Genomic DNA, 23,980 nt, shown 5'->3' on the forward strand with positions numbered 1-23,980 from the left:
CATTATTGTGAGATTCAATCTCATGAATCAAACATAATATACTATATATTCAATTACGAGATCTATCTTTCAAATCGAACTAACCTATAGTGCTTAATAATGCGTGATTTTCTCTGATGCCCATCAGCCATCGCCCACCACATCTAACTTTGAGAGTATATGTCAAAGTTCAAAGTTCAAAGTATTCTTAACAAATACAGTACTTTAAAAAGAATTACTACTTCTACAAGTTAGTACTTAACAAATACAGTACTTTAAAAAGAATTACTACTTCTACAATTTAGTACTACTAGTATCATTTTATTGCAGATAGGGTATTTATCAGCACTGACTGCCTCATTTCAAAATGTTCTTTTCATTTTTAAAAATACTAAACTACAATTTTAATCATTTTATTGCAGATAGCGTATATATCTGCATTGAATACATCGTTTCATCCATATTCTTTTCCTTTTTAAAAAACCTTGTTACTATTAGGATCATGGCTAGAAATATTGAATACTTCAACCTCAAATTTATACTTTGTTATCCTTTTTGAATATTTGACTGAAATTAATAAAACGAACAAAATTTCAATTAAGATGAAAGTATAGCTGGCCACAATGTGACTCAATAACATTCTACATTATGAAACTGCAAAGTCTTCTACTATTTCAAAATAAAAGTAAGTTAGTTGTACCAATTAGAATGAGTCAGAGTCAACATAATTGATAATATAAGTTCACATTTTTCCTTGTCTTTTATTTTCCTTGACCACGATAATTATTCGTCTAATTAATTTCAGAGTCACACACGTATCAAATTCACATCTATTTATTCAAGAAATTTGACTTTGTTATTTGATACCTACCCCTTTTGTTAATGTTCAAACCTCAACAATGAAAAAGACAAAACCATCGCCACCAAACAGTGGTTGGTCTAAATTTTCTAGAAAAAATGTTTTTTTTTCTAATAAATAATAAATCAAATGATAAAATCGTTTTCATTATAATTATTATTTGATACGATTTCTAAAAATATAGAGTAAAAAGATATCATGATATATTCTCTTTTTTATAATGAAAGCAATAATTGCGTTTATGTTTTGACATTAATAAAAATAACAGGAATTTTTAAATTTTGAATTTCCTAGTGATGGTTGGGCATTGATTTGGTCATCCACTCACCATAAGTGCTAGAAAAGGATAAGCAAACTTTGACTCTTTATTTTTCCTTCCTATTTCAGTTCATATTAAGCTAAGTGTTTATAGAGGGTTAAAATTGGGTTGGATCTAAATTTGACATTTAACATTGTATGTTTCGAGTGTGTTCCTTGTGGGTAGTGATGAACAATTAGTTATGACTGTCACCTAACTAAAAAAAATTGGTTAAGGATATTTTTTACTACTAACATATTTAAGGACGCTAATTTGTATTTATAAATATACCATCAATGCTTAAAAAACGTCCTTATTATAGGTGTTCTAAGGTCTAACTAAAATTAGAGGATGTAAATAAAAACGTCATAAAAATGCAAAAGAGTAAGTTAATGTATCATTAGTTTAAAGACAGTTTTTTTTCATAGTTAGTTATTTTTAAAAAATTTACAACGAAAGTAATTGCGTCTAGATTTATGTATTCTTAAATAATTCTGTTACGCATTGTTTTAATTGAAATATGATACTAGGGTCGATAAGATTTAGAATATTTGACCATCTGAATTAAGTTTAGATTTAGGACACTTGAGTGTAAAAGTTGAAGTTTGAATTTAGAATAAATGAGTGTAAATTTAAGTTTAGATTTAGGACTCGGGTATAAATTTGTGAGTCAGATTTAGGAAACTTGAGTGTGAATTTTAATTTTACATTCAGGACACTTGAGTGTATACTTGAAACTCGAAAGCAATATTTATTCCAATAAAGTTAATTGAGATGGTTTTTTTCACATGAAATTAAAGAATTAATATTTAAAGATTAAAATATAGGGAGAATAAAATAGAAAAATAATAAATATGAGAGAGAAAGAGAAAGCAAGAAAGAAAAAAATATTAAAGTTTTTTTACCTAGAATTGAAGCAACTCAATTATCTTAAAGCGGTCCAAAAGAAATATTACCCAAAGTCTAATCATTCAATTCAAGATAGAAGCATTTTTCTGAATGAATTATACTTCAAATTAAAGAAAATGCCTAAGGATATTTTTTAGTCAATTAAAAATACTAATTTGTATTTTTATATACACCACCTACGCTTTAAAATACATTATCAGTTTTGGAATCCCAATTAAAATTAAAATATACAAATAAAAGCATTCTAAAATATAAAATATTAAAATGCACTAGATAATTATGTCCTCAACTTAAAGAAGATTTTCTTTTGTGTTTTCAATTTTGGTCATTTTTCAACAATAACTCGAGTAGTACTATATTTTTAAAATCACAGAACGAAAAAGCAACTATTGAATTAAATTGGGACAGAGGATTATCATTTGTTTGTGTGGATATATATGTGATCCGATTCAGCAGCTAATTCCGACAAATGTGATGGGAAATTTAAAATTGTGAAAGTCTGAGTTTGGACCAACTAATAATTGTCGTTGAACACATAATTGTGAATATGCTTCGTGCAACCAAAATTTGCATATATCACATGTTTGCTTAGTTATATCATTATTCTCTTTTATATGTGCGCACTACAAATCATAACAAGGTCAAATTATACATATTTGTTCTTCAATTACTCACTTTTTTCAAAAGCTATGCCTCTCTAATTAGCCTACCGCATTACATTTTGTCTCTCGAATATCTCTCTCTCTATATATATATATAGATAACCGACCTATCATAATAATTGAAACGTATGTTCTCTATTAATATAGAATTTATTATGAGTATATTCATTCTCAATTATTTTGTCAGTGGTGTTATTCTCATTAATTATTTTGTCAGTTGTGTTATTGATAGGCTAGGAAAATCTTGAATTGATTTTCCAATCTGCCTTTCAAATTGTTCAAAATTATAACCATAATCATTTTTTTCATATGCAATATCTTTGTGTTAATTTGGTATATTGTTGATTTGAGTAATTGGTTTTGCTGATTTGAGTAATTGGATTTGGGAGCAGTTAAAGCACATCAGAAAGACTTTAATTGCAGCAACAATAAATTAATACTAAAAACTCGGTTTATAAAATAGGGTAAATATGAATGAGATTCAAACATAAGATTTATGTCATAAATAGTGGCCGGTCTTCCTTATCCTTACCCATTTGATTTTTGACCCACATCCACCTCTTTTATACTACATTTATTTAATTTTCAAAGGTTAAATTAGTAATTTACAATTTTTAATGATGGCTTAAACAAGTTTTAATTAAAACTTATAAATTTAAAAATTTCTGATAAATTGAGTAGCTTTTTTTTTTCTCATAAATAACTGTATTAAAAAAGAAATACTACTCCTACTACATTCCATCTCATTAATTTTGAGACACTTATTTTGAACATGAAAATTAACAAATAAGTAGTAAATTGATCGAGATAAGAATAAAGTTAGAGATAGAATAAAGTATATAAATAAAGAGAGAGAATAAAATTATAAAAAGTAAAGTATTTCATCCGTCTTCTAATAATTATCTCATATTTAATTTTCCAGCTATCCGCAAACGGTGTTCTTATTAATATATGAAAGTATTTAGTATAAACTTATCTCACACAATCTAGTCATTTTCCGTCTTCTAATAATTATCTCACACAATCTAGTCATTTCATTCGCATTTATTCTCGTATTAATATATGAAAGTATAAACTTATACTCCTCTAATTTTTTATTCAATTTCCATTACATTTCTAATAATCCTAAACCAAATCAAAGTATATTATCAAAAACATAAATAGTTAAGATTAGAGTTTTAATACATTAAATATATAATTAACAATTTAACACTATTTAACTATAGTGTTTACCACTTTTTAACCACCTTTTGCAGCCATTAATTTCTTAAGTTTTTTAATCCTTCACGAGGAGCTTGGATTCTTCCATCACGCAACAACTACTTTACCCCTTTCTTCCGTATTATCATCCTCAAATCCAGTTCTTTCACTCAATAATTAATCGTCCCACTTCTTAATTTTTAAATGACAATCATTGAAAAATCAAGAATAAACATAGAAATTAGCACACACATGAGTTTGACTTTACCTAAATCCATGCAAGAATTTCATGCAAATATCACATCAATTTCTTCAACGCCGGGCCCCTCCACTCCCTTTTTGTCTCATCTCCACATTAATTTCATAAACTTAATTTAGAGAATAAATTTTTCAATTTTCCTGTTTACTTAAATCAGACTCCATTTTCGGATTTTTGACCAAAACGACGTCACTTTGACTCTCTCTCTCTCTCTTATAAAACTCGCTTGAGAAAACCAGAGAGATTTGTGCGAAAATGGCGAGAGAAAAGAGGAGGGAGGAACTGCACGTCACTGTACCGAATCTCTTCCGCTGCCCGATTTCCATGGATGTGATGAGGTCTCCGGTGAGCCTCTGCACCGGCGTCACCTACGACCGGAGCTCCATCGAGAAATGGCTGGCGCTCGGCCACAAAACCTGCCCGGCGACGATGCAAACCCTTCCGTCCACGCTCACGACGCCGAATCTCACTCTCCGCCGCCTCATCCACCTCTGGCTCTCCCACACCGACCCCGCCCAGGCGCCGCCGCCGCCGTGCGCCGTCTCCAGGCATGAGGCGGCGGTGATCATCAAAGGCGATGCCGACGCCGCTTCCTTGCAGAAGCTCGTCGATTTCATGAAGGCGTCGCCGGGGAATCTGAAATTCGTCGCGCATTCGAGCTCCGCGATTCCGAGATTCGTCGAATTCTTCGCCGAATCCGACGAGATTCGGATTCGCGAGCTGATTGTCGAGGTTTTCGATCTGATCTCGTCGGAGAAATCCGTGAGAGAGAGGCTGAACGAGCTCATTCTGAGCTCCGCCGATTGCCTATCCTCATTCGCGGCGGTTTTGCGGAAAGGAAACACCGAATCGAAGGTGAAATCCGCGAAGATTTTAGAGCTAATCGCGTTAAATCCTGAATCGGAGAAGAAAATCGCCGATCAACCAGATCTGATTAAAAATCTATACAACCTAACCACATCAGAGAGCGATTCACCGGCGGTGGAAGCCGGATTATCAGCTCTGGCAGCGATCGCAACAACCAGGACGGCGAGGAAGGATCTGATCCGGTTCGGAATCATCCGAACCGTCAGCCGGATCCTATCCAAACCGGATCTGGTGGAGAAAGCGCTGGCGGTGCTGGAATCGGTGGCGACGTGCACGGAGGGGAGGAGCGCGATCGCGGAGGACGGCGAGTGCGTGGCGGAGATCGTGAGGAGGCTGATGAAGTGCTCGGGTGCGGCGACGGAGCACGGGATCGCGGTGGTGTGGAGCGTGTGCTGCTTGGCGAGGGATGAATTGGCGCAGGAAACGGTGGCGGGAGAGAATGGGTTGACGAAGGTACTACTGGTGATGCAGAGCGACTGCTCGGGGAGTACAAGGCAGATGTGCAGGGAATTGGTCAAAGTGTTGAGGGCGAAGAGCAGTAAGTCTAATTTGGCACCTTATGAAACCAGGACCACTCACATTGCGCCTTATTGAATTTTTAACTTATCAATTTTTTTTAAGTTAGGTAGAGATGCATTACAAATTCAAATCTGTACATCACATTGGAGGATACAAAATCAAAATTTTCATTTTTCTTCTATTGGTTTTTTAGAATGGTTGTGTTGTGTTTTGTTATATCTTAATTTTTGTTTATTTTGAGAAGAGAGAAAAATAATCAATAAAATCAGACGAACTGCATCGGCGAAGAAAAATTGCGGATTGAAAGTGTTGGATTTAAGCGACGATTGAAAGAACAAAACAAGCGACAATGGACGCAAGGGTTTAACGTGGTTCGACTCACGTCTACATCCACGGGAAAATCTGGGTTGAGCTACTTTATTGATCACACTACCTCACTTTACAATGATTGATGAACAAGGAGAAAGAACTCTCAAGAATCTATACAATCTAATCTCAAGATTGTACTCACTCAAGATGGAAAACTCGATCACTCTACTTTCTCTCTTCTACAAGATCAGAGTGTTGTTCTCTGTTTTATATGAGCATCTAACTACTTCATGCATCGGTTGCTAGACTCTCCAAAACGGTTACAACAAACTGATACATTCACATGGACCCATGCAGCTGGCATGTCACGTGTGCCTCGAACCAAAACCCAACTCTCGGCTCAGCTTATGCGACCACCAAACTTACAATCTCCACCTTGGTCGTGTAAGCAACAGCCCACACCCGATTCTCCAAACACACTCCACCTTAATGTGGTAACACACTCACCAGCTCCAAGCAATGCTTGAGCTTTGAGCATGGCACATCCTTTATTAAAGCGTCAGCCGCATTATCCTCTGTTCCAACCTTTAACACCTCCACCTCTTTCTTCTCAATCTGGTCTCTGATGTAGTGAAGTCTTACATCAATGTGTTTACTCCTTTCATGGAAAATTTGATGCTTCGCCAAACATATTGCACTGTTATTATCGCATAGCACCCTCACAACCTTTTGTTCAATTCCAAAATCACTGAGTATCCCTTTCAACCAAACGCCTTCTTTGATTGCCTCGGTTAGCGCTATATACTCAGCTTCGGTAGTGGATAAAGCCACCACAGATTGTAATGTGGACTTCCAACTGATTGCTGCTCCATGTAGCTTGTACACATATCCAGTTTGAGACTTTCTAGTGTCAAGATTCGATGCATAATCCGCATCACAATATCCAATCAATGGATCACCAGTAACACCATTCTGCATCTTGAACAAAATCCCTACATTATCTGTTCCTTTTATATATCTCAGCAACCATTTAAGAGCTGACCAATGCTCCCTGCCATATTCCTTCATGTAGCGGCTAGTGACACTGATCCCATGTGCCAGATCAGGTCTGGTGCATATCATACAATACATCACACTCCCAACTATGTTTGCATATGGAACTTTCATCATCTCTGACCTTTCCTCATCTGTTTTGGGTACCTGTTCCTTGAATAACTTGAAATGTTGAGCAAGAGGCACTGCCACTTCCTTAGAATCCTGCATCTGAAATTTCTGAATGAGCTTTCTGAGATAATCCATATGAAGTAGCCAAATTTCTCCCTCAGTTCTGTTTCTAAGGATGTCCATCCCAAGAATTCTCCTGGCTTCACCCAAGTCTTTCATTTCAAATTCTCTCATCAACTCATTCTTTATAGCTTTGATTTCTCCCATGTCTGCAGCTGCCACAAGCATATCATCAACATACAAGACCAAATAAGCAATAGCCTTCCCATCAACTGTCTTGATACACACACAATTGTCATAAGCCGACTTCATGAAACCAATGTTGCTGAGATGAGCATCAAACTTAAGATACCACTGTCTGCTGCTTTGCTTCAATCCATACAAAATTTTCTTCAAGAGGCAGACCTTCTTTTCATGCCCAGGGACCTCAAAACCCTTTGGCTGCTCCATATATATGGTTTCAACCAAATCTCCATGTAGAAAAGCGGTCTTGACATCAAGTTGGTGTAACTCCCAGTTCCTTTGTGCAACCACAGATAGTAAAATCCTTATGGAGGTGTGCTTCACCACGGGCGAGAAGATTTCAGTGAAGTCTATCCCTTCTTGCTGTGTGTAGCCCTTGGCCACCAACCTAGCTTTGTACCTGATCTTATTTCCATCAGCAAACTCCACCCTTTTCTTAAAGACCCACTTGCAGCCAACAGCCTTTTGAGAACTTGGCCTATCTACCAGAATCCATGTCTTATTTTTCATAAGAGAGTCTATCTCCTCAACCATAGCCTCCAGCCATTTCTCCCACTCAGAACCATTTATTGCTTCCTCATAAGTCCCAGGTTCACTGAGCTCTATTTCCTCTGCCACACATACAGCAAAGAATGCCATTTCATAGTCAGAAAACTTAGAAGGTAGTTTCCTTGTCCTCTTTGATTTCTCCCTGAGATTCTGCTGCATAGGAGGACCATTTGTCCTTGTGGAAACTGAGACATCATCATCAGCACTGCTGCCCTCACCCTGCATGGCCTCTTGTTGTGGCTCCACCTCCACTAATGTACTAGTATCTTTCTTTACCAAACAAGGCATTAAACTTTCATCAAAAATAACATCTCTGCTCACTATCAACTTCTCATTTCCTTGATCTGTACACCATAGCCTGAATGCCTTAGAACTAGGCTGATAGCCAAGAAACATACATCTAATAGCTCTTGCATCAAGCTTGCCTTCCTTTACATGTGCATATGCCCTGCAAAAGATCTCAAGCTAGCAAAGTCTGGCATTCTACCATACCAGAGATTATCAGGGATATCAAAATTGATAGCTGAGGAGGGACTTTTGTTAATAACCACTGCTGCGGTAGTCACAGCCTCACCCCAAAACCTCTTATCCACACCAGAAGTCAGGAGCATACATCTAACTCTCTCCATGATAGTCCTGTTCATCCTCTCGGCTACTCCATTCTGTTGAGGATTTCTAGGAGCCGTTCTATGCCTTTTTATGCCTCTGACCTTGCAGAAATCACTGAACTCAGCAGAGAGATACTCAAGCCCATTGTTAGTCCGCAAGCATTTGAGTGTAGTGCCCTTCTCCCTTTCCACCATAGCATGTCATTCCTTAAAGAAGCTAAAAGCATCAGACTTCTCCTTAAGGATCTGTATCCACAACTTCCTTGAATAATCATCGATGATAGTCATGAAATACCTACCTCTATTCATAGTAGGTGGTTGAGAAGGCCCCCAAATATCACTATGTGCATAGTCAAGCACAGAAATAGATGTGTGCTTTCCCTTAGGGAATGGTAATTTCTTGCCTTTTCCCATTACACATTGCTCGCCTTTCTTTAAATATGCTTCTCCTCTTGCCTTAATCAAGCCCCTCTTAACCAGCTCCTTCATCCCCTTTTCTCCCAGGTGACCCATCCTTTGGTGCCAAATTCTGAAATCATCACTTGCCTTTTCAGTTGCATTAATAACACCACTAACAACAGTAGCATCAAGATAGTATAGAGTTTTCTTTCTCACTGCATTCATAATCTTAGCAGACCCTTTGTATATCCTGAGATGACCATTATCTGATATAAAACCATAGCCCTTTGACTCAAGAACTCCAAGAGAGATCAAGTTTCTTTTCACCTCAGGTATGAAGCTGATATCTGATAGAAGAATAATAGATTGATCATTTAGCCTTAGTCTTATGCTACCTCTTCCCCTTATACTACAAACATGATTGTTTCCCAACAATACTGACCCTTGAGAGGGATAAAATCTTGAAACCATTCCTTGTGTGAACTAATATGAAAATTGCAACCCGAGTCTATGATCCAACAGTCACTAACCTCGGTTTCCATGATGTTCATAATCTTGTGAGGTTCTTCAACCTGCACAATATCAGTAGAGCCTTGATCATTCTTCTCGGCCTCTTGCTTCCTTTTCCAAGAGAAACAATTCTTTTTGATGTGGCCAGGCTTTTTACAATAATGGCAGCTTCTTGTCTCTTTCTTATCTTTCTCAGATTGATTCTTGGGTTGGCTCTGTTTTTGTTTGAACTTCTTGAACTTCTTCACATTCAAGACCTCAGATGCGTCTGGTTGTGACTGACTGAGCTTCTGGAACTCCTTGGTCTTCAACGCAGTCTGCACTTCAAGGAGAGTGATTGGCTTATCTCTGCCATATAGCAACGCATCTTTCAACTGCTCATACGTGGAGGGAAGAGCATTGAGGAGAACTATGGCCTTATCTTCATCTTCCAATTCCACATCCACGTTTTCAAGATCATCAACAAACTTTGAGAACTGATCTAGTTGCTCACTTAAACTTTTTCCATCAGTAAATCTATAGGAATAAAGCTGTTGTTTCAGATATAACCTGTTTGCCAGAGATTTAACCATATAAAGGCCTTCGAGCTTCTTCCAGATCGCGCTAGCCGTAGTTTCACGCGCGACTTCCCTCAACACTTTATCATCAAGGCTGAGGATGATCGCACTGTGGGCCTTCTGCAAGATTTCTTGCCGTTTAGAGGCTGGCTTATCATCGCCCTCTTCTTCGACTAATGCATCCGCGAGCCCTTGATGGATCAATAGAGCCTTCATCTTGATTCTCCAGAGGCCAAAATCTATTTTCCCGTTGAATTTCTCCGTCTCGAAACGCGCCATCGCCATAATCATCGATCTCTTTCCCACAGACGGCGCCACTTGTTGGATTTAAGCGACGATTGAAAGAACAAAACAAGCGACAATGGACGCAAGGGTTTAACGTGGTTCGACTCACGTCTACATCCACGGGAAAAATATGGGTTGAGCTACTTTATTGATCACACTACATCACTTTACAATGATTGATGAACAAGGAGAAAGAACTCTCAAGAATCTATACAATCTAATCTCAAGATCGTACTCACTCAAGATGGAAAACTCGATCACTCTACTTTCTCTCTTCTACAAGATCAGAGCGTTGTTCTCTGTTTTATATGAGCATCTAACTACTTCATGCATCGGTTGCTAGACTCTCCAAAACGGTTACAACAAACTGGTACATTCACATGGACCCATGCAGCTGGCATGTCACGTGTGCCTCGAACCAAAACCCAACTCTCGGCTCAGCTTATGCGACCACCAAACTTACAGAAAGGGGAAAAGAAATGCAGCTCTGATTATAACAAGGAAGAAGAAGATGGCGGCGCGCATTAGGTTTCGATTAATTGGGTCTTTCGTAAATGGATTTCGATTAATTGGACTTTCTGGTATGAGTTTTAAGATATGTTAAGAAAATTGGTAAAAACAAAATAGTGTAATAAGTATATGTCTCACTTGTATATGTTAGTTAAATACGATGTAAAATGAATAAAATCAGACGTGCTATATCAGAGAAGAAGAAAGAAGAAAAATAGAAAAATTGGAAATTGGAAGAAGAAGAAGAAATGTTTTACCATAAGGAGGAGGAAGAAGATGGCGGTGCGCATTAGGTTTGGATTAATTGAGATTTTCTTATATGGGTTTTGATTATTTTGTCAAGATTTAATTAAATGATTTGGTTCATTAATTCATACTCGTTGAAAATTTAATTAATTATTTCATCCGTGTACTATTAGGAGTTTCATTTTATTTCTGACACGAGTTATAAGAAATGTTAAGAAAAGTGTGTGAAACAAAGTTAGTGGAATACATGTCTCACTTGTATATAATAATTTTATATACAATGTGAGAATAGAAGAAGAATGAATAAAATCAAATTAACTACATTGGCGAAGAAGAAAGAAGAAAATTTGCAAATCGAAGGAGAAAGAAATACAACTCTTACCAAAAGGAGGAAGAAGAAGATTGCAACGCGCATTAGGTTTCGTTTAATTGGGCTTTTCTTAAATGGGCTTCAATTAATTTAATCAAAATTGGAATAAAATAATTGGGTTCGTTAATTTGTTACTATATGAAAAGTCTACTAAATTACTTCATTCGTCTATAATTAAGAGTCTAATTCCTTTTCAGCACGAGTTTTAAAAAATATTAAGAAATGAAAGTAAAAAAACAGTTAATGGAATATATGTTTCACTTGTATATACTCTCTTCGTCTTAGACTAAGTGAAACGATTCTATTTTGGATCAGACTTTTGGGCTGTGGTGTTTAGTGAATTGAAATATAAAGAAATAAAGAAACAAAGAGAAAGAGATAATAAAGTAAAAAAAGAATAAAGTAAGTGAGATAATATGATAAAGTAAGAAAGAAAAGGGGGTTATTAATCATTGGCAATAAAAAAAATGTTTTAGTTAGATTACGACATCTAAAAAAGGAATACATATCACTTGGTTTTGATGGATGTAGTAGTTATTAATTTTAAATACATTGTAAGTAAAATGAGTTAATGAAATTAAAGCTTATTATCATTTTAGTAAAAATGAACACATACTAACAATAGATGAAGAGAGAGTTGTTTGGTTATGATACTATTAATATAATTTATTCAAATCTTTATATCACTTAATTAATGTGCTATTGAATTGAACTGGATTCACTTAAAATAAATGATATGATACTGTAAAAGTTGAACTAAAATTTAAATTATACTCCATCCGTTTTACAAGAATATGCACTCTTTCCTTTAGTCTGTTCCACAAGAATAAGTACTTTCTAAGTTGGAAACTATTTTCTCTTTAATGAGTTTAGACTCATTCTCTAGTAACAATACTTTAGTTAATTTTTCTTTATACATCCCTCTCACTTTACTAATTATGCTTTAAAATTCGTGTCCAACTAAAAGTGTATATTCTTGCGGGACGGAGTGAGTATACAATAAAATTAAAATATAAAAAATTAAATTTACAACAATTAAATTAATGTTGATTCTGCACCTTTTTCATAGATGCATTTTGATTATACTAATAGTTTGCATATTTTTAATTTTTGGTTCGGTTTGATTTTTAAAAGTCGAACAAAACAATAAATCGAATTAAATTCTAGACACTGACTAATTTGAATTTCTGGTTACTTCACGGCGAACACAATGAATTTTTGGGGAATGTAGTGGACTACGGGTTTTAAGATCTAAAGAAAATATATGCTATGTTCTTTCGACTATCGTTTTTCTGTAAAATTGTAATTATCTGAATTATTCTCTCTCTTACTTTAGTTTTCCTTCACTTTAACTATTTATTACTCCCTCTGTTCCACAGTAATAGAGCCATTTTGTCATTTTGGTATAGTAATAGAGTCATTTCCCTTTTTAGTAAAAGTCAACACATTTTTCCTCACATACTTTACTCTCTCTTAGTTTTTCTCTCTCTCCATCTCTCTACCTTTCTCATTTTTCACTTTATTCTTTCTTTACTTAACTCACCTAACACAACTTTTCTTAATCTTCGTGCCGAAAAGTTTCGCCTCCATTACTATGGAACGGAGGGAGTATGATTTTTACAAAACACGTGTCAAAAGAAAAAAACGTGTTACATAAAATGGGACAGAGAGAGTACTAGTACCAGACAATAAAGGCTAGGATGATCAAAGTGTGTTAAAAAAAAAACTAACTTAATCGAGATCACATCAAAGTAATATTGGAATGGGTCACTGAAATCTATAAGAAGACACCGAACAGCCCATACTTATATATTTGAGATATGATCACCTATAACTTATCAGTCAACGGATATCCCGATTCAGGTTGTATTGGATCCAGAAATCTAACATTTGCCTTTTAGTTTTTGTTAGTTTATGGAAGAGTGCAAATCAATTTGCCATTGTTACTTTCACTATGGAACCAAACTTACGGCAATACTTTTAGGCGGCAACACTATATTCATCCCGCCAAAATATTTAGGACTTGTTTTGAAGATGGGATATAGCAGGATTAACAACACTAGTTCTTCTACTTCCATTGTTTTGTAAGCTCGACATTTTATCCTTTTGACTGGATTACGACTACAATGATTTTTAGTACACATATTTTGTGGTGTGGTTAAAGAAACAATTCTCTTAATTACTCTTCCAAAAAGTAGATCAGATTCAATGACGACTATTGACTACCGTTTCCATTCAGCAGCCTCCAAGCCTCATAGTAATTTCCATGACCAAAACCAAACAAACAAATGTCGATGATTGAGATCCAACGGTGGCGTTCGGTTGTCATGACTAATTATCATGGGACTATCCATCTAGGATTAAATTGGAGGATTATTTTAGTTGGAGGGGGAGGCTATGACTAATTATCATGAGACCATCCATCTAGGATTAAATTGAGGAGGTCAATCTTATTATGAACCAAACATAATACATATTTAATCATGAGATTTAATCTTGGCAACCGAACACCCCCAACGTTGCTAAATTGCCACCTTCTTTCGCCCTTTAGAGAATTTTCAACCATTTATACTATACTCAAATTTATTTTATTATAAATATTACATCAAATAATGATGTTACTCCAACCCTTTATACTACTAAACTCAAAATTAACAAAATATTCTCTATATTACCTTATATTACCTTTTTACGCACAAAATTTAAAAAAATGATTCGTTTGTTTTAATGTAAACCTAAAAAAAGTATATTTGCTCAAAAATCACAAATGACATTGATTTTAGAGTGCCTAATTGTCTACTAGTACATTTTAGGTTTTAGTGTACCATTAGATACGGTCATAACACATATTCTTGGAACTGAAACAATTACTCCTAAAAATTGATTTAGAAACATTTTACACACTAATAACAGTTCATCAAGAGAAATTTATTCAGAGACATTTTTACATGAATTTATGGACTGGTATCGAATTGACATTCGTTGCATTTCCACCGTACAAATTTAATGATGAGAAAAAATTACTACTCATTTAGCAAAATTTATATTTATTCTTGCTTAGTAGCTAAAGAATGTATGCAGTAGCAAATTATATAACGATGAATGATAAATGTTTATATCCATGTTTTCAAGATATACAAATTATAGAGAAAAAATAAAAATATTAAATCTTCTTTCAAACTGGTTAAGTCAAGAGCAATCAAACAACGCTTCTGAACTAAGTAGGTAGGTATCATCAATCAATCACAGAGCAAGCAAGAGATGCAATTCCAAAGAGACAATAAAATAAATCTTCTTACTGCAAAAATAGAAGAGAGATTCTAAGCAAAGATGAGTAAGATTTATAACAAGGTAAATGAAAAGACTCAAGTAAGGTTGCTGCTTCAGCAAACTGAATCAGTTGGAAATTTGGAATGAAGAGCTCTTTAACAAAGTACTACTAGAAAACAGTAAGATCACATAGTATTAATCTCAACCCATATAAGGATATCAACATAACCAAGGACGAAATTCAAACAAGCAAAACTAATCTTTAACAGGGCAACAATCCAAAATGTAAAATTCCATGACATAATTCCACAAACTAAACGAAAATAAAAGTCAGATAGCATGAGAACCCTTTAGTGACAAAAGCCTCACATAGCTACAACTGCTTCAGTTGAAATGACCAAATCAAGAAAGGATTGATCTTGAACATGCCATCCGAACTGGCAAACTGCAGTACAGTAGCTGCAACGAAAAATGAAATGGATAAGTGATCGAACGTAACAAGGACTGTCACAAGGTGACAAGATTTGGTATTTATGTTAAAAATGATTGAAAGGTGTTCACCATAGGTGATCAAGGTATGTTATTCGTGCACATAAAAGACACATGCCCATTATGAATGAGAGGAAATGTGACATACCAATCATGAGCGAAAGCTGCCTGATGCAGGACGCTCATAAGGTCCAGATCGATCACGACCATATTTGTCACTTCCTGATCCGCCACGATCTCTGCCAGAGTCTCGCCCAGAGTCGCGACCAGAGTCTCTGCCGGAGTCACGACCAGAGTCTCTACTACGCCCACTATACTTATCGCCATTACGGTCAGGGCCATAGCGACTGCCACCTCCATACTTATCATCCCTTCCACCATATCTACCACCCCCTCCTCTAGCTCCTTCACCAGAGGGGCATTCTCGAGCAAAATGGCCCGGCTTTCCACATTTGAAACAGTCTCCACCTGACCCACGCCCTCCCCCACTGTCACGATTCCTACCCCTATCACGATCACGCCCCCTGTCACGATCCTGGTCTCTGTATCCATCCCTGTCTCTACCTCCCTGGTTGGGTTGAGCTTTATCAACAGTAATGTCCCGCCCATCCAAATCCATTCCATTCATTGCTTTGATGGCTTCTTCCATAGCTCTCTCTTCTTCAAATGAAACAAACCCAAAACCACGAGAGCGTCCAGAAACCTTGTCAAGCACAACCTGGAAAAGAACCATATAAATTTACGGAGCTTACTATTCCAAAAATGAAAAGCTTAATATGTGAGATATATTGCATGAAATAGAAGGATGGACCTTATGATGCATCTCATTCCAGCTTACTCACAAGTCACATCCCAGTTCACTGAACATAATCTTTTTAAAAGGAACCTCTTTTCGAAATATACATGTTACGAACTTCACTAGTCAGCAATATTTAACACACGGTCATCATCGATACCAGTACACTTCCTTTTCCTTCCCTCAGTAAATTCAATAAATAATTTTGTCATGAACAGTGATCAGACATTCCCATTTTTTCCTGCACCCAGCTTTCAAGAAAAAAACAAACTTTAAAATGGGAGCAACACTATAGTCAACTAAAAGCTGGTAAACGGTTCACCAGGTAAGTTGACGACTAATTGCTTGCAATATCTGACATAAATTCACAAAATTATTCAGGTCACAATCCAAATGCAAGCCCACTAAACCTCATAAACAAATATACAGGTCACTATGTTCTCACGGAGGGCTGTCAAATACTTGTATGATAGTAAACAAAAAGACCTATAATATATTGCAATCAGGAACTGTATCATAAACAAAGACAAGTAAGAGATGTATATATAATGTAACATATAGGACCAACAATTAAGTAAAAAATCTATGTTTTTCATTCAGGATTCCAACAATATATTATATTGGAAAAGGAAGCAAAAGGTGTAACAAGAAAACAATAATCGGCCGTATGAGGGAACAACAATCCCCAATAAAACACAAAGAAAAACTGATTTTCATACCTTTGCCTCCACAAGATGACCAAACTTCTCAAATGCCTGCTTCAATCCCCTATCTGAAGTTGACCATGCTAAATTACCAATAAAGCAGCGAAATTCATCCTGATCCCCCATATTTCACTGGTCATAAAAGAAATTAAATACTGTAAAAACTAATAACAGCCCAAGCAAACAGTATAACAAATTTTCCTACATTCTTCAAGTTAAGAGTTAAACAAACTGACCACATGACCCAAAATATGCAGAAATATGTGCACACATACATAATGACATATTGTAGTACACACATAGTGAGTAGCTAATCTGAAATCCAGATGAGTAAACTGTAAACCAGCTAAGATGTGGTTCATGTTTTGCATATTCATGGATGGTTACATTCTACAGTTTGAAACTCATATTAATATAGTAAAAGGAAAACAAATATAGAAAAGGCACCAGGTAAAATCAGTCCAACATTTTTTTTACCTCAGCATACCAGTTTATAGCATTGCCTGGACCAAACAGAAAAATCTTTCCAGATACAGAAAAATTGAATTCACTCGCAAGCACAGGGATTAAAAAAAACGAATTCTCGACATCAAATTCGGCCGCAGGGGTGAATTAACCCCCCAAATAAACAGCAATAACAAAAAAAATGGAACCAGAGCGCAGATTTCGCAATTATTTGTTTATCTTCGACACAATACAGTCATGAATCAAAATTACTGTGACGAATCAAAAACTGAAATTGATTAAACAAACATACAAGCACGGTAGGAATACAATCGAAAGTACGGTTGTTAATACGAACGAGAGGAAAATCGAAGAGAGCAGAGTAAGAGCAGCATTGAAAGCGTAGAGCGAAATCAAACCTGCGCGGCTGCGATTCGGTATTGGAGTGAAGCAGCTTCTGGGCTGAGGAAGTGAGGATTAATCGATTCAAAAAACCCTATATTCTTCTTTGGTCTTCCATTTATTCAAAATTACATGTGTACCCTTCAGATATTTTACCATTCCACGTCACCAAAATAGAAGAATGTTTCTTTTCTTTTTCAGTTTCAATGATCTATAGTTTTTTTTTTATTTTCCACTCAAACTAAAATCTAGTTATATACTTTCACCGGTCTTAAAATATTTGGAGCATTTCTTTTGGGCATATAATTTAAAAAATTGATATATTAAAGATTAAAGTGAAAAGAGTATATTAAAAGAAGAAATAAAGTAAGTGAGATGAAGATGAATAAAGTGTGGGAGATGATAAAACTTTTGTCAAATAACAAATGGCACAACTACATTAAGATAACTCAAAAAAGAAAAATGACTCAACGACCTTTAGACGGATGGGGTATGAAATTTTGGTTATGCATGACATACGATTACAATTAGACTTGAATATTCGGTTTTTGGTTCGATTTTTTGCAAAAAACCAAATTAAAAAATCGCATGCTTTTAAATATGGGACAAACCAAATCGAAATTCGAATAAAACCGTACCCGAAAGAATGAAAATTGAATAACAAAAATAGAATCAAACTGAAATGGTATGACAGTATCCAAAAATTGAAAATTCAAAAATTCAAAAAAGTAGAATCAAATTTAAAAATTCAATTTGGTTTTGTTCGGGTATTCGATTTTTGGATATTTTGCTCAGCATTACTTATAAATGCATGCAGGACCTGGGCGGATCCACTCCGTCCGACCCCATCCAAAACACTTCCTTAGATGGCTAGATCTAGGACTGACAATTTTTGGCACGATACGATAACACGAAACGAACCTGCACAAAATTAATGGGTTTGGGTCAAGGCTTATCGGGTTCGTGTCCTTATCGGATCGACACGTTAAGAACACGAAAATTTCATGTCGTATTCGTGTTACCCGTTAAGAAATTATGTTTTAATATTTTTGATTTTTACTATTATTTTAAATACCTAAATTTCGTGTCTTGTTCGTGTCGTGTCGTGTTCGTGTTGGATTTTGTTGTTATGAAGTATGAATCTATTCATCAAACTAGATTGTGTAATAAGATTTTAAGTTCCTAATCAGATTCAAGGTTTTATAATTTTTAAATCGTGAGTAGTTGTTATCTTGTTGTTATTATATTCTTACCGTGTTATCAGGTCGTGTAGTTATAGTGTCGTTATTGTGTCGTGTCATATTCGGGTCGTGTCCGTGAGATCTAGCCAGCTAGACAACGAAATGCCGCATATGACATGATCAGACAGCGATGTCCTAAGAAGACGCAACCACTTGTCTCAAGGTGGAACCGGCATGAAGAGAAATACGTGAGCGTATTGGAACCTTCTTCGATGGTGACTGCAAGTTTGCTTGGTATAACAAATTCGAAGTTTGTGGGATTTTGAGAAACGACGATTTTCTTAGTTCAACAAATAAGGTGATTTGTTCTTTGTGTTTCGACCCTGAAAAAGAGTACCTTGTCGTTGTTGGGGTTTCGAAGAAGATCAAAATATTCGAGTTTCATTCACTATTAAATGATTATGTTGATGTTCAGTATCCACCACTACTTGAGATGTCGAATAAATCGAAGTTCACTTGTATTTGCTTGAATTACTACATCATAAATCATTTGGCTCAACTGACTATGATGGTGAGGTGCAGATATTTCTTAACATCATGCAATTAAATTTGTTTTTGTGTGATTAATTATCGAGTTGCATTGTTTCTTCGGCCCTAGCTTGTAATGACCCGGTTTATAGACTGACGGCTATCTCCACAGACCAACACAAGTCTTTCCATCGTGCTTTGTCCTCACTCACACGCTCCCTGGGAGTCACCCATCTTAGAATTACTCCAGGACAAGCGCGCTTAACTTCGGAGTTTTATAAGATGGATGCCAGAAAAGAAGATGCATCTGTTATTACGAGTAGCACCTATCAAATCATTAAGCTCTCTCGAATATGTAGTCCCATACCTGCATATCTTCGTAATCCCTCACGTTCGGGTGTGTTTCGGTTCATTCATGTCCCCCTCTGCTTAAGATGTAGGAGTCGTTCTTTGTCCATGCCTCTGCACCGACGTCACTCCCTACTCTTGCCCCGGGCGTTACAAGGTATTAAATATAATCAATAATACATAGTATTAATATTATGACCTCAACATTGAAAATTATCTCGTGCAATTTGCAAATGAATTCTTGATTTCTAATATTAGAGATAAGCTTTGCAAATACTCACATACCAACATATATCTTGATTTTCACTTGTAGTGAAAGGTCTAATTATTGGGCTTGCTATGGAGGAAAAACAAGATGATATTGTTGCAAATGAAGCTACAGGATTTAGTATGAGAGATTCCAATATTCCTACCAATCCTAGTAATAGTAATAGTAATTGCCCTAAAAGTTCAACTCTCACTCATTTTGATAGTTTAAATAGAGGTGAAACATTTTCAACTGATATCACACCTATTTTGAGAAGAAGTCCCTATCTCAGAAATGATTTGGGTTGGTCAAGTTCTAACGATATGATAAACCATGATCACAAACAAAGGGTCTCAATCAATTGGATGGACATGGCAAAATAGTAGGACAACAGACAAAGAAATTGAATCTCGTAGTAAAGATTCATCAAAATCATGCTCATGGAAAGATCTAAAGAGGGCATTTATGAGCTTAAAAATGTAGAGTTTTCACCAAATAAGCAAATGAATATGGACTCTAATATATCTTCTGTTGTGCTAGAAGGCCCAAACATTAGGAATATTTCTTCTCCTAGCTTCACTAACTTGAGAATGGTAAGAATCCAAGGGTGGTGTTGATGCAAGCAAGAACGACAAAATGCTCTTGTTCAAGCAGATCGTGCAAATAGTGAGTGTGTCGCACATTCACGGCATCGCCATGCTAGAACTCAGGCCATCTTCGTTTATTTTGTTAGACACCAGGGATGTTGAATACATCGGTTCCACGACAGAGACTGAGCAATGTTGTGTGCAAGATTTTTAATGGGGAAGAGGTGGTCGACTTATCGATATGTTCAGCTTGAAGAGAAATTGTGTGCTTTCCCTGAAGGTTTCAAAACAAGAGACTTACTTTCACTAAATGTTTACTCTTTTGGACTTCTATTATTTGAGTTTTTGTGCCATTTTGAATCGAATGAAGCGCATGCTGCAGCTATGGCAGATTTGCACCATCGTATCTTGCCTCCGAGTTTTCTTTCCAGAGATCACAAGGAAGCTGGATTTTATCTTTGGCTGCTTCACCCCGAACCTTCTTCTCGACATACAAATAGTGAAATCCTGCAATTTGATTTGCTGTTTGGACTTGAAACCGCAAGAAGTCCCAACAACTAGGAAGCATCATGTGTTGAAATGGTTGATGATGTTGAATTTGATCTCTTGATTCATTTTCTTGTCAAACTAAAGGAATAAAAACTGAATAAGGCCTCCAGTTTGTTGATAACTTTGAATTTCTTAGATTCTGATATCTAGATGGTCGAGAGATGACGAAGTTGTTCAGCTGCAAAGGATCAGTTCGAGAGCCCATCTAGCTCAGTTTACAGGATGAATATGCTAAAAAACAAGTTGTTGGGAAACATGATGGAGCTATAAAGTGCTTACTTTTCCGTGAGATATAACCAGCTAGACAACGAAATGCTACATACGACACGATCAGACAGCGATGTCCTGAGAAGATGCAACCACTTGTCTCAAGGTGGAACCGGCATGAAGAGAAATACGTGAGCGTATTGGAACCTTCTTCGATGGTGACCGCAAGTTTGCTTGGTATAACAAATTCGAAGTTTGTGGGATTTTGAGAAACGACGATTTTCTTAGTTCAACAAATAAGGTGATTTGCTCTTTGTGTTTCGACCCTGAAAAAGAGTACCTTGCCGTTGTTGGGGTTTCGAAGAAGATCAAAATATTCGAGTTTCATTCACTATTAAATGATTATGTTGATGTTCAGTATCCACCACTACTTGAGATGTCGAATAAATCGAAGTTCACTTGTATTTGCTTGAATTACTGCATCAGAAATCATTTGGCTCAACTGACTATGATGGTGAGGTACATATATTTCTTAACATCATGCAATTAAATTTGTTTTTGTGTGATTAATTATCGAGTTGCATTGTTTCTTCGGCCCTAGCTTGTAATGACCCGGCTAATAGACTGACGGCTGGTATAACAAATTCGAAGTTTGTGGGATTTTGAGAAACGACGATTTTCTTAGTTCAACAAATAAGGTGATTTGCTCTTTGTGTTTCGACCCTGAAAAAGAGTACCTTGTTGTTGTTGGGGTTTCGAAGAAGATCAAAATATTCGAGTTTCATTCACTCTTGAATGATTATGTTGATGTTCAGTATCCACTACTTGAGATGTCGAATAAATCGAAGTTAACCTGTATTTGCTAGAATAACTACAACAGAAATCATTTGGCCTCAACTGACTATGATGGTGAGGTGTAGGTTTTTCTTAACATCATGCAATTAAATTTGTTTTTGTGGTGATTAATTATCGAGTTACATTATTTTTTCAGCCGTAGCTTGTAACAACCTAGCTTATAGACTGACGACTGTCCCCACAGACCAACACAAGTCTTTCCAGCGTGCTTTGTCCTCACCCACACGCTCCCTGGGAGCAGCTTTGTAGGGGGTCACCCATCTTAGAATTACTCCAGGCCAAACACGCTAAACTTCGGAGTTCTTATAAGATGGATGTCAGAATAGAAGATGCATCCGTTGTTATGAGTAGCACCTATCAAATCTATAAAGCTCTCCTCGAATATGCAGTCACGTACCTGCATATCCTCGGAATCCCTCACGTTTGGGTGTGTTTCGGTTCATTCATGTCTCCCTCCGCTTCAGATGCAGGAGCCGCTCCTTGTCCATGCCTCTGCACCAGCGTCACTCCCTACTCTTGTGTTACATGGTGAGTGAGTTTCTCATTTCATAACTTGATTTTTAATAATCAATAATACATAGTATTAATATTATGACCTCAACATTGAAAATTGTCTTGTGTAATTTGCAAATGAATTCTTGATTTCTAATTTTAGAGATAAGCTTTGCAAATACTCACATACCAACATATATCTTGATTTTCACTTGTAATGAAAGGTCCAATTATTGGGCTTGCTATAGAGGAAAAACAAGATGATATTGCTGCAAATGAAGCTACAGAATTTAGTATTAGAGATTCCAATTTACCTACCAATCCTAGTAATAATAATAATAGTAATTGCACTAGAAGTTCAACTCTCACCTATTTTGATAGTTTAAACAGAGGTGAAACATTTTCAACTGATGTCACACCTATTTTGAGAAGAAGTCTCTATCTCAGAAATGATTTGGGTTGCTCAAGTTCTAACAAAATGATAAACCATGATCACAAACAAGGGTCTCAATCAATTGTCATGGACATGGCAAAACAGTAGGATAATAGGCAAAGAATTTGAATCTCGTAGTAAAGATTCGTCAAAATCATGCTCAAGGAAAGAGGTAAGGGGGGCATTTATAAGCTTAAAAGATGTAGAGTTTTCACCGAATAAGCAAATGAATATGGACTCTAGTATATCTTCTGATGTGATAGAAGGCCCAAACATTAGGAATATGTCTTCTCGTAGCTTCACTAACTTGAGAGAATGGTTAGAATCCATGGGTGGTGTTGATGCAAGCAAGAACGACAAAATGCTCTTGTTCAAGCAGATCGTGCAAGTAGTGAATGTGTAGCACGTTCAGGGCATTGCCATGCTAGAACTCCGACCATCTTCGTTTATCTTGTTAGACACCGGGGATGTTGAATACATCGGTTCCACGACACAGACGGAGCTATTGTGCAAGATTTTTCTACGGGGAAGAGGTGGTCGACTTATCGAAATGTTCAACTTGAAGAGAAATGGTATGCTTTCCCTGAAGGTTTCAAAACAAGAGACTTACTTTCACTAAATGTTTACTCTTTGGGACTTCTATTATTTGAGTTTTTGTGCCATTTTGAATCGTTTGAAGCGCACATTGCTGCTATGACAGATTTGCATCATCGTATCTTGCCTCCGAGTTTTCTTTCCATAATTCACAAGGAAGCTGGATTTTGTCTTTGGCTACTTCACCCCGAACCCTCTTCTTACCCTACAACTAGGGAAATCTTGCAATCTAATTAGCTGTTTGGACTTGAAACTGCAAGAAGTCCCAACAACGAGGAAGCATCATGTGTTGAAATGGTTGATGATGTTGAATTCGATCTCTTGATTCGTTTTCTTGTCAAACTAAAGGAAGAAAAACTGAATAGGGCCTCCAGTTTGTTGAAAACTTTGAATTTCTTAGATTCCGATATCAAGATGGTCGAGAGATGGCGAAGTTTTTCAGATCCGAATGATCAGTTCGAGAGCCCACCTACCTCAGTTTACAATATGAAT

The 23,980-nt window shown here is 36.3% G+C and overlaps 2 protein-coding genes across 4 annotated transcripts; one reads left to right on the forward strand and one right to left on the reverse strand.

Annotated features, from left to right (window-relative positions):
• Window positions 1-4,360: 4,360 nt before the first annotated feature.
• On the forward strand, window positions 4,361-5,733 carry LOC125204097 (U-box domain-containing protein 28-like). Its single transcript, XM_048102652.1, has one exon. It carries the CDS (start codon window positions 4,422-4,424, stop codon window positions 5,625-5,627), a length of 1,206 nt encoding a protein of 401 aa, XP_047958609.1. The 5' UTR covers window positions 4,361-4,421; the 3' UTR covers window positions 5,628-5,733.
• Window positions 5,734-14,799: 9,066 nt separating this feature from the next.
• LOC125207515 (glycine-rich RNA-binding protein RZ1A-like) lies at window positions 14,800-17,570 on the reverse strand. Of its 3 annotated transcripts, XM_048106894.1 has the most exons (5): window positions 17,485-17,505; window positions 16,637-16,753; window positions 15,933-16,168; window positions 15,270-15,839; window positions 14,800-15,091 (listed from the first exon to the last, which is right to left on the reverse strand). In XM_048106894.1, the coding sequence occupies exons 3-4, from the start codon at window positions 15,942-15,944 to the stop codon at window positions 15,273-15,275; spliced, it is 579 nt and encodes a 192-aa protein (XP_047962851.1). In that variant the 5' UTR covers window positions 15,945-16,168; window positions 16,637-16,753; window positions 17,485-17,505; the 3' UTR covers window positions 14,800-15,091; window positions 15,270-15,272. The 3 variants fall into 3 exon arrangements, with proteins under 3 accessions (XP_047962851.1, XP_047962850.1, XP_047962852.1); XM_048106893.1 differs by lacking the exon at window positions 15,933-16,168 and having other exon boundaries at window positions 17,485-17,570; XM_048106895.1 differs by lacking the exon at window positions 17,485-17,505 and having other exon boundaries at window positions 15,933-16,158.
• Window positions 17,571-23,980: the final 6,410 nt, after the last annotated feature.

This window comes from Salvia hispanica, chromosome 2 (genome assembly GCF_023119035.1).
Source record: "Salvia hispanica cultivar TCC Black 2014 chromosome 2, UniMelb_Shisp_WGS_1.0, whole genome shotgun sequence".
In the NCBI taxonomy this organism is placed as follows: domain Eukaryota; kingdom Viridiplantae; phylum Streptophyta; class Magnoliopsida; order Lamiales; family Lamiaceae; genus Salvia; species Salvia hispanica.